Below are 13500 nucleotides of genomic sequence, written 5' to 3'. Positions count from 1 at the left end.
CATAACATTTTAGGAAGAGCAATACGATGTGGAAAGTACCTCTTAGTCACATCTGTTTAACTGAACTGAACTAAAGCGGGACAGCTCGCTGCTCGCTCGGCTTCAAACACGTAAGTAACTAAAACTTCTGTATGATTTACTGTTTGTGTTGTTTTGTGTTCAGCTGAGCTGCATTTCCTGTTTGTTCACACGTGACTGACGCACATATTAATTTGAAATCGACGCAGATTGAAAATCGATTCAAACCGGCCCAAAGTTTTTATGTTCGGTTCTTTATTGAGCTACTTGGATCTGGACCTGGAAAACCTGCTCCAGGATTGAAACTGCAGAGTTCAGAAGTTTTGTGTCTCCTCACAAGAATCTAAATGTGTATCTGGAATATTTGGATGAATTTCTTCAGCTTCTCTGGGCCATAAAAATGTCCCCAACCACAGGACATTTAGCAGCATGATCGTCTGTCAGTAAGTCTCAGAAAATCATCTTTACAATGAAACATAAAGAAACTTTCTGTTAGAGGAAAGCCGAGCATTTCCATCCTGCATGCCGCTGCAGAGAAGCTGCTTCTGAAAACATATTTTATGTAGCCGAAGACACAAAGGTAAAACTGTGAAACACAGTGAGATGGATTGTTGTGCTGGTTTCTTTTCATAATCTGATTAGATATCGTGCGGGAATCAAGACTCTTGACAACTAGGCGTGTCCAGTCCTGTCCATAACACGTCACCGTTCCGCCTTCATGAGTTAGGAGCTCAGGAAGTATGAAACTAAATGGCAAGTCTGAAATTATATCAGACAATACTTGATCAAATAAATTAGTATTTTGTAATATACATGCATCATTCTTCCTTCCTAATAAACAGAGACCCCCAGCACGCAGCCAACTTTAAACATTTCTTCTATTGGGGAAATGCTCCCCAGCAAGAAACCCTGCACATAACTGCAGCAGTGACTGCAGAAGCCAGGATGGGAGTTCTTCGAGTAGATTCCTGCAGCCGCACTCGTCTTCCTCCTCGTCTGGCCTCATCAGAGGACCCCCATACTTCTGGCCACTTAGTGGATTTATTCCAGCCTGTGTGAAGCTGAATGCTCTTTGTTTTCATTTGGATGGTGGAGAGTTGAAGCACTGGCGCCATCTTGTGACAGAAACACATGACTGCAGCTTAGCATTAGCAGCTACCAGTCAGGAAGTGCTCTGGTCAGCTGTGTGTAATGAGCAGGAGAATAAATACAAAGGAGTGTTGTAATGACTGCAGACAGACTGTAGATGTTTCCTCTCAGACATGTGACGACTGAACTTTGACCTCGTGTGTTTCTGACTCTTCACCTCTGTCTCCTCTCACAGGAGAAGATGACCTGCAGCATCCTGCTGCTCATCACCCTGACCTCCTGCGTCTGTGGTTCGTTTCCACCTGCAGGTTATTATCCAGAAAGAGAAGAGACTAAATACTCTTTCAGCCTTCAGACCTCCATCTTTAAATCTGTCAGTGAAAACATCTGCAGGACTCTTTATAGAAAGTAGACAGTCCTTATTAAAATCAGGAAGATCCTTTATCTTCAAGTATTGCTTGAGTTGTATTTATTGTTGGTATCATGCAGCTTTTTTGTACTGAAGTATCTCTGAACTTTTTGTTTTCCAGCCTCCCAGCTTTGATATGAATACATCAACATCTCTAGATGGAGTTTAAAGGCTCACATGTTAAAGTTGTCCCTTTGTCTGGTCCTCACTTTCCCTCTCTGTCTCCTCAGCAGGAACATTTGTAGTGAATGTGACACAGAGCTCCTATCAGGCAGAGGAGAACGAGGACATCACACTGGAATGGACGTTCACAACCAAACCTAACAGTTCAAACTCCTTAATATCTTCTGTGAACTGACTACTGATCACAAGGACTCAGTCCTGTATCATCTGCATGAAGGTGTTGAGGTCCCAGAGTCTCAGGATGGACAGTTTGCAGGACGAGTCCAGTGTGACAGAGACGTCCTCAGAGAAGGACGACTCAGACTTCATGTGTCCAGACTCAGGACTGAGGACTCGGGCCTGTACCTGTGTGACATGCTCACAACTTATGGTGGCAGCTTTGGTGAAAGCAGACTCAATGTCACTGGTAAGTTGATTCAGTAGAACTTTCTCTTCAGATTTCTTTCAGCTGGATATTCTGCGTCAGTAATCAGTGCTGTTGTGACTGGGCTGCTAAACTGGACTACAGACATATTGTTTGGACCTAAGTGTAGCTGATGACTCAGAAAAACAAGTTGATTGAACAAATAAGATCTAACATGTTAGTTATTGAGCTTTAGAGATGCTGGTAGGTGGATCTGTTACCTCTGAACAGAGCCAGGCTAGCTGTTGCCCCTGTTTCCAGTCTTTATGCTAAGCTAAGCTAACTGGCTGCTGGTGGTAGCCTCATATTTCTGTACAGCTATGAGAGTCCCATCAATGTTCTCATCTAACTCTCCACCAGAAAGCAAAGAAGTGTATTTCCCAAACTGTCAAACTGTTCCTTTAACTGGTGAAATGACTCCAGAAACACAATCAGTAGAAAAGTATTGTGGACTGAAGAACTATACGCAGGTTTTGACAAAAACCTTCACTTTTTCACCATCTGCTGGTAAAAGCCAGCAAAAGCTTATGTCATCAAACTAATTTAAGAAACGCTACAATCACACAAAGCTCCTACACACAGTGGCTTCAAATCACAAACTCCCACATTCTGCACTTTCTATTCTGCCATTTCTAAACTAATGAAAACTCCTTCAAAAAGCATCTTAGAACTGTAACAGACAATGCTGTAAATATGAAAACTCCTTCATCTGCTGGTTACTTTGTTGTTACATGTTTTCTCATCACATGAATAACAGACACACGTGTTTTTTCTCTTTACAGCCAGTGATCGGCCCGAAGATGAGACACAAAAGCCAACAAGCCAGGGAGCGACCACCTGCCACTGCAGATTAGGTTTGGCTGCAGTACTACTGTACTGCTTTACTTTTTACTTCCTGTAAACCTGCTGGACATTTGTAGTCACGCATGTAACAAGACTGCAGCCATGCTAACGCCCCTGTGAGGCTGTACTGATGCACAGCGCTGCTTTGAGCTAAATGCAACAAAGACAGTCTGAGAGAAACAAGTCCAGCCCTTCCCTACAGAACTCCTCCGTACACCTGACCAATCTCTACGAGAAGTGGACGTGATTGTCAGACTATTTCAGAAATTCCCAAACATTGCGCCACGCAGGCAGCCTCCTGCCACCTGTTAGGACTCAGTATTACACCATGGCCACAGGTAGAATAATAGCTTCTCATGAGGCGGCAGGTGTTGCATTTGTGCAGCATTACACCGTGGATGTATAATGTAGAATATCTTCCAGTGGCCACTCGCGGTGTTGCAAATTCCCCAATGGCCAAAAAGCATTTTCTCCCAAGGCCACCATTATAAAAGAGTCTTGTGCAAAACTGTTGTCAGGACACCTCGAACTGCAACAAGGTCAGTTGTGACTTTTCCTGTTCATGATCTGTGGAGGATTTATATTTGTAAAACCTTTCTGAAAACCATTTGTTTGTGAGATTTGCATACTGAGCGCTCTTCTAGAGGGGGCGGAGCAAGTGTAGTTAGAGACAGTCTGTGGTGGCCGTTAGTCATAACATTTTAGGAAGAGCAATACGATGTGGAAAGTACCTCTTAGTCACATCTGTTTAACTGAACTGAACTAAAGCGGGACAGCTCGCTGCTCGCTCGGCTTCAAACACGTAAGTAACTAAAACTTCTGTATGATTTACTGTTTGTGTTGTTTTGTGTTCAGCTGAGCTGCATTTCCTGTTTGTTGACTGACGCACATATTAATTTGAAATCGACGCAGATTGAAAATCGATTCAAACCAGCCCAAAGTTTTTATGTTCGGTTCTTTATTGAGCTACTTGGATCTGGACCTGGAAAACCTGCTCCAGGATTGAAACTGCAGAGTTCAGAAGTTTTGTGTCTCCTCACAAGAATCTAAATGTGTATCTGGAATATTTGGATGAATTTCTTCAGCTTCTCTGGGCCATAAAAATGTCCCCAACCACAGGACATTTAGCAGCATGATCGTCTGTCAGTAAGTCTCAGAAAATCATCTTTACAATGAAACATAAAGAAACTTTCTGTTAGAGGAAAGCCGAGCATTTCCATCCTGCGGCCGCTGCAGAGAAGCTGCTTCTGAAAACATATTTTATGTAGCCGAAGACACAAAGGTAAAACTGTGAAACACAGTGAGATGGATTGTTGTGCTGGTTTCTTTTCATAATCTGATTAGATATCGTGCGGGGAATCAAGACTCTTGACAACTAGGCGTGTCCAGTCCTGTCCATAACACGTCACCGTTCCGCCTTCATGAGTTAGGAGCTCAGGAAGTATGAAACTAAATGGCAAGTCTGAAATTATATCAGACAATACTTGATCAAATAAATTAGTATTTTGTAATATACATGCATCATTCTTCCTTCCTAATAAACAGAGACCCCCAGTACGCAGCCAACTTTAAACATTTCTTCTATTGGGGGGAAATGCTCCCCCAGCAAGAAACCCTGCACATAACTGCAGCAGTGACTGCAGAAGCCAGGATGGGAGTTCTTCGAGTAGATTCCTGCAGCCGCACTCGTCTTCCTCCTCGTCTGGCCTCATCAGAGGACCCCCATACTTCTGGCCACTTAGTGGATTTATTCCAGCCTGTGTGAAGCTGAATGCTCTTTGTTTTCATTTGGATGGTGGAGAGTTGAAGCACTGGCGCCATCTTGTGACAGAAACACATGACTGCAGCTTAGCATTAGCAGCTACCAGTCAGGAAGTGCTCTGGTCAGCTGTGTGTAATGAGCAGGAGAATAAATACAAAGGAGTGTTGTAATGACTGCAGACAGACTGTAGATGTTTCCTCTCAGACATGTGACGACTGAACTTTGACCTCGTGTGTTTCTGACTCTTCACCTCTGTCTCCTCTCACAGGGAGAAGATGACCTGCAGCATCCTGCTGCTCATCACCCTGACCTCCTGCGTCTGTGGTTCGTTTCCACCTGCAGGTTATTATCCAGAAAGAGAAGAGACTAAATACTCTTTCAGCCTTCAGACCTCCATCTTTAAATCTGTCAGTGAAAACATCTGCAGGACTCTTTATAGAAAGTAGACAGTCCTTATTAAAATCAGGAAGATCCTTTATCTTCAAGTATTGCTTGAGTTGTATTTATTGTTGGTATCATGCAGCTTTTTTGTACTGAAGTATCTCTGAACTTTTTGTTTTCCAGCCTCCCAGCTTTGATATGAATACATCAACATCTCTAGATGGAGTTTAAAGGCTCACATGTTAAAGTTGTCCCTTTGTCTGGTCCTCACTTTCCCTCTCTGTCTCCTCAGCAGGAACATTTGTAGTGAATGTGACACAGAGCTCCTATCAGGCAGAGGAGAACGAGGACATCACACTGGAATGGACGTTCACAACCAAACCTAACAGTTCAAACTCCCTTAATATCTTCTGTGAACTGACTACTGATCACAAGGACTCAGTCCTGTATCATCTGCATGAAGGTGTTGAGGTCCCAGAGTCTCAGGATGGACAGTTTGCAGGACGAGTCCAGTGTGACAGAGACGTCCTCAGAGAAGGACGACTCAGACTTCATGTGTCCAGACTCAGGACTGAGGACTCGGGCCTGTACCTGTGTGACATGCTCACAACTTATGGTGGCAGCTTTGGTGAAAGCAGACTCAATGTCACTGGTAAGTTGATTCAGTAGAACTTTCTCTTCAGATTTCTTTCAGCTGGATATTCTGCGTCAGTAATCAGTGCTGTTGTGACTGGGCTGCTAAACTGGACTACAGACATATTGTTTGGACCTAAGTGTAGCTGATGACTCAGAAAAACAAGTTGATTGAACAAATAAGATCTAACATGTTAGTTATTGAGCTTTAGAGATGCTGGTAGGTGGATCCGTTCCCTCGGAACAGAGCCAGGCTAGCTGTTGCCCCTGTTTCCAGTCTTTATGCTAAGCTAAGCTAACTGGCTGCTGGTGGTAGCCTCATATTTCTGTACAGATATGAGAGTCCCATCAATGTTCTCATCTAACTCTCCACCAGAAAGCAAAGAAGTGTATTTCCCAAACTGTCAAACTGTTCCTTTAACTGGTGAAATGACTCCAGAAACACAATCAGTAGAAAAGTATTGTGGCCTGAAGAACTATATGCAGGTTTTGATAAAAACCTTCACTTTTTCACCATCTGCTGGTAAAAGCCAGCAAAAGCTTATGTCATCAAACTAATTTAAGAAACGCTACAATCACACAAAGCTCCTACACACAGTGGCTTCAAATCACAAACTCCCACATTCTGCACTTTCTATTCTGCCATTTCTAATCTAACGAAAACTCCTTCAAAAAGCATCTTAGAACTGTAACAGACAATGCTGTAAATATGAAAACTCCTTCATCTGCTGGTTACTTTGTTGTTACATGTTTTCTCATCACATGAATAACAGACACACGTGTTTTTTCTCTTTACAGCCAGTGATCGGCCCGAAGATGAGACACAAAAGCCAACAAGCCAGGGAGCGACCACCTGCCACTGCAGATTAGGTTTGGCTGCAGTACTACTGTACTGCTTTACTTTTTACTTCCTGTAAACCTGCTGGACATTTGTAGTCACGCATGTAACAAGACTGCAGCCATGCTAACGCCCCTGTGAGGCTGTACTGATGCACAGCGCTGCTTTGAGCTAAATGCAATAAAGACAGTCTGAGAGAAACAAGTCCAGCCCTTCCCTACAGAACTCCTCCGTACACCTGACCAATCTCTGCGAGAAGTGGACGTGATTGTCAGACTATTTCAGAAATTCCCAAACATTGCGCTACGCAGGCAGCCTCCCTGCCACCTGTTAGGACTCAGTATTACACCATGGCCACAGGTAGAATAATAGCTTCTCATGAGGCGGCAGGTGTTGCATTTGTGCAGCATTACACCGTGGATGTATAATGTAGAATATCTTCCAGTGGCCACTCGCGGTGTTGCAAATTCCCCAATGGCCAAAAAGCATTTTCTCCCAAGGCCACCATTATAAAAGAGTCTTGTGCAAAACTGTTGTCAGGACACCTCGAACTGCAACAAGGTCAGTTGTGACTTTTCCTGTTCATGATCTGTGGAGGATTTATATTTGTAAAACCTTTCTGAAAACCATTTGTTTGTGAGTGTTTCCGGGGTTTAAAATGCTTTGGTTTGACATTTAATGCTTGTTTCCATGTGCAATATATTATACAATAGATATTCAGTATTTGTCATAATTTCATTCTTTCAATAAAATGACAAAAGAGAAAAATAAATGTCTACGTTGTCATTTGTTCTTGACTTCAGTAAAGGCTTTGACCAAAACCTTCACTAGATTTCTTTGTTTGGCAGTTTGTCTGGATGGTTTCAGTGAACTGGGTGCGTCTCTACTTGATGATTTGGTGTTTCAGAGTAAAAAGCTGAATTATAATTTTGACTTTATTTGAAATCAAGTCGAGTGAGAACTGAGAAATGAATATCTTCATCAGAGCAGACCTTCTGCTGGATTAGGCACATTCAGCAAGTCACTTATTACATATGATTAAAACATTCACATGTCATTAGGGGCGACTGTGGCTTAGTGACCACCAATCCTATGGTGGGCGGTTGGATCCCAGTTTCCCCCAGCCCACATGTCGAAGTGAACACGGTGTGTGAATGATTAGCCCTGTGTGTGCACACCGCTGGCTAAACATTCACACACAGCTCAGACAGTGACAAGATACCAAAATCTAACGGGAAGCGTCATGTTTGACATCAAACGTGGAATATATTTACCAAAAAGTATAATTATATTACCTTACATACACCTGTAATACATGTGTAGGAGACAGAACATGGGTGCACTGTGTGTTTGCTGCATGTGTGTGTGTGTTGGTCTGGTGCTGAGGGGGCGGAGCTCACGGGAGCAGGTGCGCGTGCACGTAAGTCTGTAAAGGTGCGCACTTACCTGAGGCCAGGTTGTTGAGTCAGGGACGGGTAGCCATAATTTTTGTTGACCGCCTGATTTTCCTGTTTTTGTCCATCTACGTTACCTGTCTTATGCATCTGGTTTTCATGTCCATCCTCTGTCTGCCGCGCTTTGATGGCTCATGTGCAATAAACCTTCAAAACGCATGTTGGATCTCAGCTTATTTGTAAAGTACAGACTTCAAGCGCTTCACAAATGTTCGAACCCAGGACCCACCTCTGACCCTCCCCGCGCTGCAAGGTTCGTTTAGGAAGCCGCTACATTTTGTCAACAAAAAAGGGCATTTTGAATGAAACCACCACGCCGGCTCAAGCGCCAATGATCCAAGTCATCTCGCCCAAATTAGCCGGAGAACAAAGGAGCTGCAGCTAAGTGCCACACTACTCATTCACCTGGAGACAGGTAGGCCTGAACCTGTTCATTTGTGAATCGAGGAATCTGGTTTGCTCACGCTTCATGCTGCGTAATGAACGGTGGCGCAGTATCTCTGTGAATTATTGGATGAGGATGTCGGGACTTTGTGGCATAAATACGTGGCGTTGGTGTTGTCTGAAAAGACTAAAGATTGTTGAATTGAATCACCACTGTCAATGAATTTTAAATGCAATGTTTTGGGTGGAGCACATGTGAGGAAAACGGCTGCTTCACCTGAAATAAAACCACGAGAAAATGAGTGAAATAAATGCTTTTGTTGAATGTTCAAAAATGGAAACGCAAACTGGAAAAAGGGAAATTAAACTGACAGAAAAGGCTTTGGAAAACAAGATTGAGCAGCTCCAGCGTGGGCGTAAAGGTGCCGTGAATAAAATAAAGGCGCTTATTCCGCAAATAAAAGCGCAAATGAAATCAAAAGAAAATGCATCTGAAATTCCCTCACTTCTGGACAACGTGGATTCACTCTGCAAAAAGGCCACTGAGCTGCACAAAGAACTGCTTCCTCTACTTCCAGAAAATGAAATTGCAAAACAAAACGAGTGGTGTTTCGCAATTATGGACTACAGCGATACATTCAAGGAACGAGTGGAAGAATGGAAACGGGAAAATATGTGTGAGAGCTCAAATCAAATGCCCAAAGAATCAAACAAACAACTGTGAGCAAAACTCAGTGGAGGAAAATGACGCCGTGCTTGCAAATATAAAGAACCCTCCTGTGCCCGTGTCTTTGGCACAAGACGCACAAAACGCACAAGACACGGTGCGCCCTAATGACAGCGCTTCAAATGTTTCGAGCAAAAAAACACGCTCACACAGCTCCTCTGCCTCACGCGCCTCTGCTCGCCTCAAAAGTGAGACAAACCTGGCAGTTCTGGCCGCAAAACAAAAAATATTAAAGGAAAGGTATGCTTTGGAAGAGGAAGAGTTAAAGCTGCGTAAAAGACGAAAACAGCTCATACTGGACAGTGAAATGGCAAAACTGAGCGTCATAAAATCACAGAGCAGCATCAGTGCCAGAGCAAAGTCAAAGGTTTCTGATGGAATGAACTCATATTGTGAAAGGTCATGTTCTAAACCACAACTCAATGTCAATGCCACTGAATTTGTTCCATCACAGCCAGCTGTCAAACAAAAACACAGTACACATGAAATTAAACAATCAACTGTAAAACCCAAAGTCAACTTATCTGCTGAAGCAATGCCCCACTCTTTCGCACTGCAGCGCTATTTAATGTCTCCTCTAGAACGTGAAACCAATCTGACACAGCAGCAAAATGTCCTGAATAAAAATGATGGGTCACACAATGACAGTGTGCTGGAAATAATGAGGAAACAAAATGAAATCACTACACTCCTCATGCAACAACAGTGCCTCTCTGCACTTCCAAAAAGAGAAATTCCCATCTTTGATGGTAACCCTCTCAGGTATCACTCTTTCATTAAAGCGTTTGAAAATGGAGTGGAACGAAATACAAGTAACAGCAGTGACAGACTTTATTTCCTCGAACAATACACCAAAGGGCACGCAAAAGAGCTGGTCAGAAGTTGTCAACACCTGGATTCAGACAGAAGATTTCAGAGAACCAAAGTTTTACTAAAAGAGCACTATGACAACGAGCAAAAGGTAGCAGCAGCATACATGGAGAGAGCTCAGTTATGGCCATCCATAAAAACGGAGGATGTGAATGCCCTCCAGGAGTACAGTCTCTTCCTGCGTGGGTGTTACAATGCCATGGAAGATGTGCAGTATTTAAATGACTTGGATACGCCCACAAACATGCAGGACATCATCAAAAAACTGCCGTACAAACTGCGAGATCGCTGGAGGAGCCATGCCTGTGACCTGCAAGAAAAATACAACAGAAGAGCAAGGTTCATAGACATCGCCTACTTTGTGGAAAAACAGGTCAAAATTTTGACAGATCCTGTTTTTGGAAACATCCAAGAAACTGCTACTTCTACCTGAAATATGAGTAAACCCAAACCACAGTCATGCTCCAACCTCAAGGGAACTAGCTTTGCCACCACCATCAATTCTGTGGAGAAAGCACTTCAGCCTGCAACAAGAGCAAAATGCACAAAGCCAGCACCAGACAAGAGTTGCCCCTGCTGCACTGGAGGTCACACATAGGAAACAAGTGCGCGATTGGAAAAAATGGCACACAAGGAGAAAATGGATTTCCTGAAGGAAAAAGGCGTATGTTTTGGCTGCCTGTGCACAGGGCACATCAGCAAATATTGCCAGAAGAGGATTTCCCGCTCGAAGTGTGGCCGCAAACATCCAACAGTGCTCCATAAAGACGGTGTGGCAAAGGCAGAACTGGCGGAGAGAAGTGTCCAGGTGTCAGTGGACAACACTCTGGTTTCCAGTGGGCTTACAGGGGCTGGTGAACAGGATTCCAAGCTGCCTATTGTGCCGGTTCAAGTCAAGGCTCAGAAGGGCAGTAAAGTCATCCTCACATACGCCTTCCTGGACCAAGGCAGTACAGCAGTATTCTGTACAGAGAGACTAATGCACAAGCTCCATCTAACGGGCAGAAAAGCAAACATCCTTCTGAGAACTATGGGACAGGAGAAGGTGGTCAGCAGCTATGTTGTGCCAGAGCTGGAGGTTGCAGCCCTCAAAGACGACATCTTCATTGATCTGCCAAAAGCATACACACAGCTGTCCATGCCAGTGCATAGAGCAAACATTCCAACAAACCAGGATTTGACAAAGTGGCCATATTTGAGACACCTCTCCTTACCACAGATTGAGGCCGGGATTGAGTTGCTGATCGGGACCAATGTTCCAAGAGTCATGGAACCGTTGGAAGTCATCCGCAGTGAGAGCAATGGACCCTACGCGATAAGGACAGTGCTGGGCTGGACGGTAAACGGACCACTGACAGGAAACGGTGGGGAGGCCGCTTGTTGTGGGCAGCCAGTAACTGTGAATAGAGTGTCCATTGTGAATTTGGATGAACTGTGGCAACAGCAATTTAAGATGGACTTTCCTGAGTCTGCTGTGGAGGAACAAGTCGATCTGTTGCGATTCCTCTGGTGGCCACAAGGAGACCTGAGTCAAGGCACAGAACAAGAGAACTCAAAGATGGAGGAAGAGATGCGCTTGATTAAAGGAACAGGGGTCTCATCGTGGAGAACACTGACAAGGCCGAGATGGCAATAATTCAGTTTTGTCAGAGAAGAAAGTTTTCAGAGGAGCTCTTGTGTCTGGAAAAGAACCAAAATGTCAAGAAAACTAGCCCGCTGTACAAGTTGTGTCCAAGGCTGGAGGATGGTGTCTTACGTGTGGGCGGTCGGCTGAGCAAATCATCATTGCCCGTTGAATCCAAGCATCCCATCATACTGGCAAAAGATCTCCATATTTCTACTCTGCTGCTGAGAAATATCCATCAACAAGTGGGACACAGTGGCCGCAACCACATGTTATCCAAGCTCAGGGAGAAATATTGGATCACTGGAGTCAGCACTGCTATAAGGAGAGTCCTGTCCAAATGCACCACCTGCAGGAGACTCAATGCTACCCCAGTGTACCAGCAGATGGGAGACTTGCCCACGGAAAGACTCAAGCCAGATGAGCCTCCATTCACAAGAGTTGGAGTTGACTATTTTGGACCATTTGAAGTTAGGAGCAGGAGTATGGTGAAACGCTACAGTGTCATATTTACCTGTCCTGCACTGAGGGCCATTCACATCGAGGTGGCACCTTCTCTGGATACTGACTCCTTCATAAATGCTCTGAGGTGTTTCATAATGAGAAGAGGACAAGTCCGTGAGCTGTGCTCTGACAATGGGACAAATTTTGTGGGAGCAGAAAGGGAGCTGAGATCAGCCATAGAACAGTGGAACCAGGCACAGGTGCATGATGTGCTACTCCAAAAGAGCATCAAGTGGTCGTTTAACCCACCTGCTGGATCACATCATGGAGGAACGTGGGAGAGGCTGATCAGGTCTGTGAGGAAGGTCCTGAACTTCACCCTCAAAGTACAGCGTCTGGATGAGGAGGGCCTTCATACAGTTCTCTGTGAAGTCGAGGCCATTATTAACAGCCGGCCCATAACCAAAGCATCCACGGATCCAGACGACCTGGAAGCACTAACGCCAAACCATCTGTTAGTGCTCAAAGGCCAGCCCTCACTGCCACCTGGAGAGCTCCAAGCAACAGACCTGTACGTGCAGAGGAGATGGAAACAAGTACAGTACATGTCTGATCTGTTTTGGAAGCGCTGGACAAAGGAGTATCTACCTCTGTTACAGGAGCGACAGAGATGGACTGGAGTCCAGAAGAACCTCGTCTCAGGAGATTTAGTTCTTCTGATGGACAGTACAGCGCCTAGAAATTCATGGATTTTGGGACGCATATTGCAAACGTTTCCGGATCGAAAAGGCCAAGTCCGTATCAAGACCAAAAGCAGCTGCTTGGACAGACCCATCACCAAGGTCTGTCTGTTGCTGGAGTCTGAGGAGGCAGCATAAGGACGATGCTGGCCTCTGGGTAGACTGTTTATTCTGAACTCTGTTCTTGGACTAATGGACATTGGGACAGTTTGACTCTGACCACTAGACTGTGGACTATTTGGTCACAAAGTTGACCAGAAGGACTATTGCCAGAGTGGATCTATTTATGGACTATTAATGATCTATTACAGCTAATGAATTGGGATGTGTTCTTTGGCAATTGTTGTATGTCTCCTATTATGCATATGGAATGTGAATTATTATGTGGGACATAATAATTAGGGGCTGGTGTGTAGGAGACAGAACATGGGTGCACTGTGTGTTTGCTGCATGTGTGTGTGTGTTGGTCTGGTGCTGAGGGGGCGGAGCTCACGGGAGCAGGTGCGCGTGCACGTATGTCTGTAAAGGTGAGCACTTACCTGAGGCCAGGTTGTTGAGTCAGGGACGGGTCGTTATTGTACAGATCATTTAATGTACATTCAGGGCTTGCTGGATGGTGGAAGAAGGACTTTTACTTAAGTAAAAAACGTAACACCACAGTGCAGAAATACAAGTAAAAGTACAAAGTATTAGCAACA

The 13500-nt window shown here is 44.5% G+C and overlaps 2 protein-coding genes across 16 annotated transcripts in view; one reads left to right on the top strand and one right to left on the bottom strand.

Moving 5' to 3' along the window:
• Nucleotides 1-13500, bottom strand: part of LOC122870258 (low affinity immunoglobulin gamma Fc region receptor III-like) — a 1099642-nt gene that overhangs the window by 884322 nt on the left and 201820 nt on the right. The gene's annotated exons all lie outside the window — the stretch shown is intronic.
• Nucleotides 1-13500, top strand: part of LOC122870232 (neutral protease 2 homolog AFUB_070680-like) — a 109429-nt gene that overhangs the window by 19950 nt on the left and 75979 nt on the right. For 8 of the 15 annotated variants that reach the window (XM_044184278.1, XM_044184276.1, XM_044184267.1 and 5 more), the window contains exon 5: nucleotides 1747-1827. The exons of 5 other annotated variants lie outside the window; for them this stretch is intronic. Coding sequence is in view for 1 of the 10 variants with exons in the window: in XM_044184281.1 (XP_044040216.1) it covers nucleotides 2885-3003 (119 nt within the window). In the remaining 9 variants the exon portion in view is untranslated. Of the gene's footprint in view, nucleotides 1-1333; nucleotides 1416-1746; nucleotides 2106-2884; nucleotides 3123-13500 lie in introns of those variants that run through there. 2 more of the 15 variants (XR_006376511.1, XM_044184281.1) reach the window with 2 other exon arrangements.

Source organism: Siniperca chuatsi, linkage group LG22, assembly GCF_020085105.1.
Source record: "Siniperca chuatsi isolate FFG_IHB_CAS linkage group LG22, ASM2008510v1, whole genome shotgun sequence".
Lineage (NCBI taxonomy): Eukaryota > Metazoa > Chordata > Actinopteri > Centrarchiformes > Sinipercidae > Siniperca > Siniperca chuatsi.
This window is presented reverse-complemented; position numbering and strand designations above follow the sequence as displayed.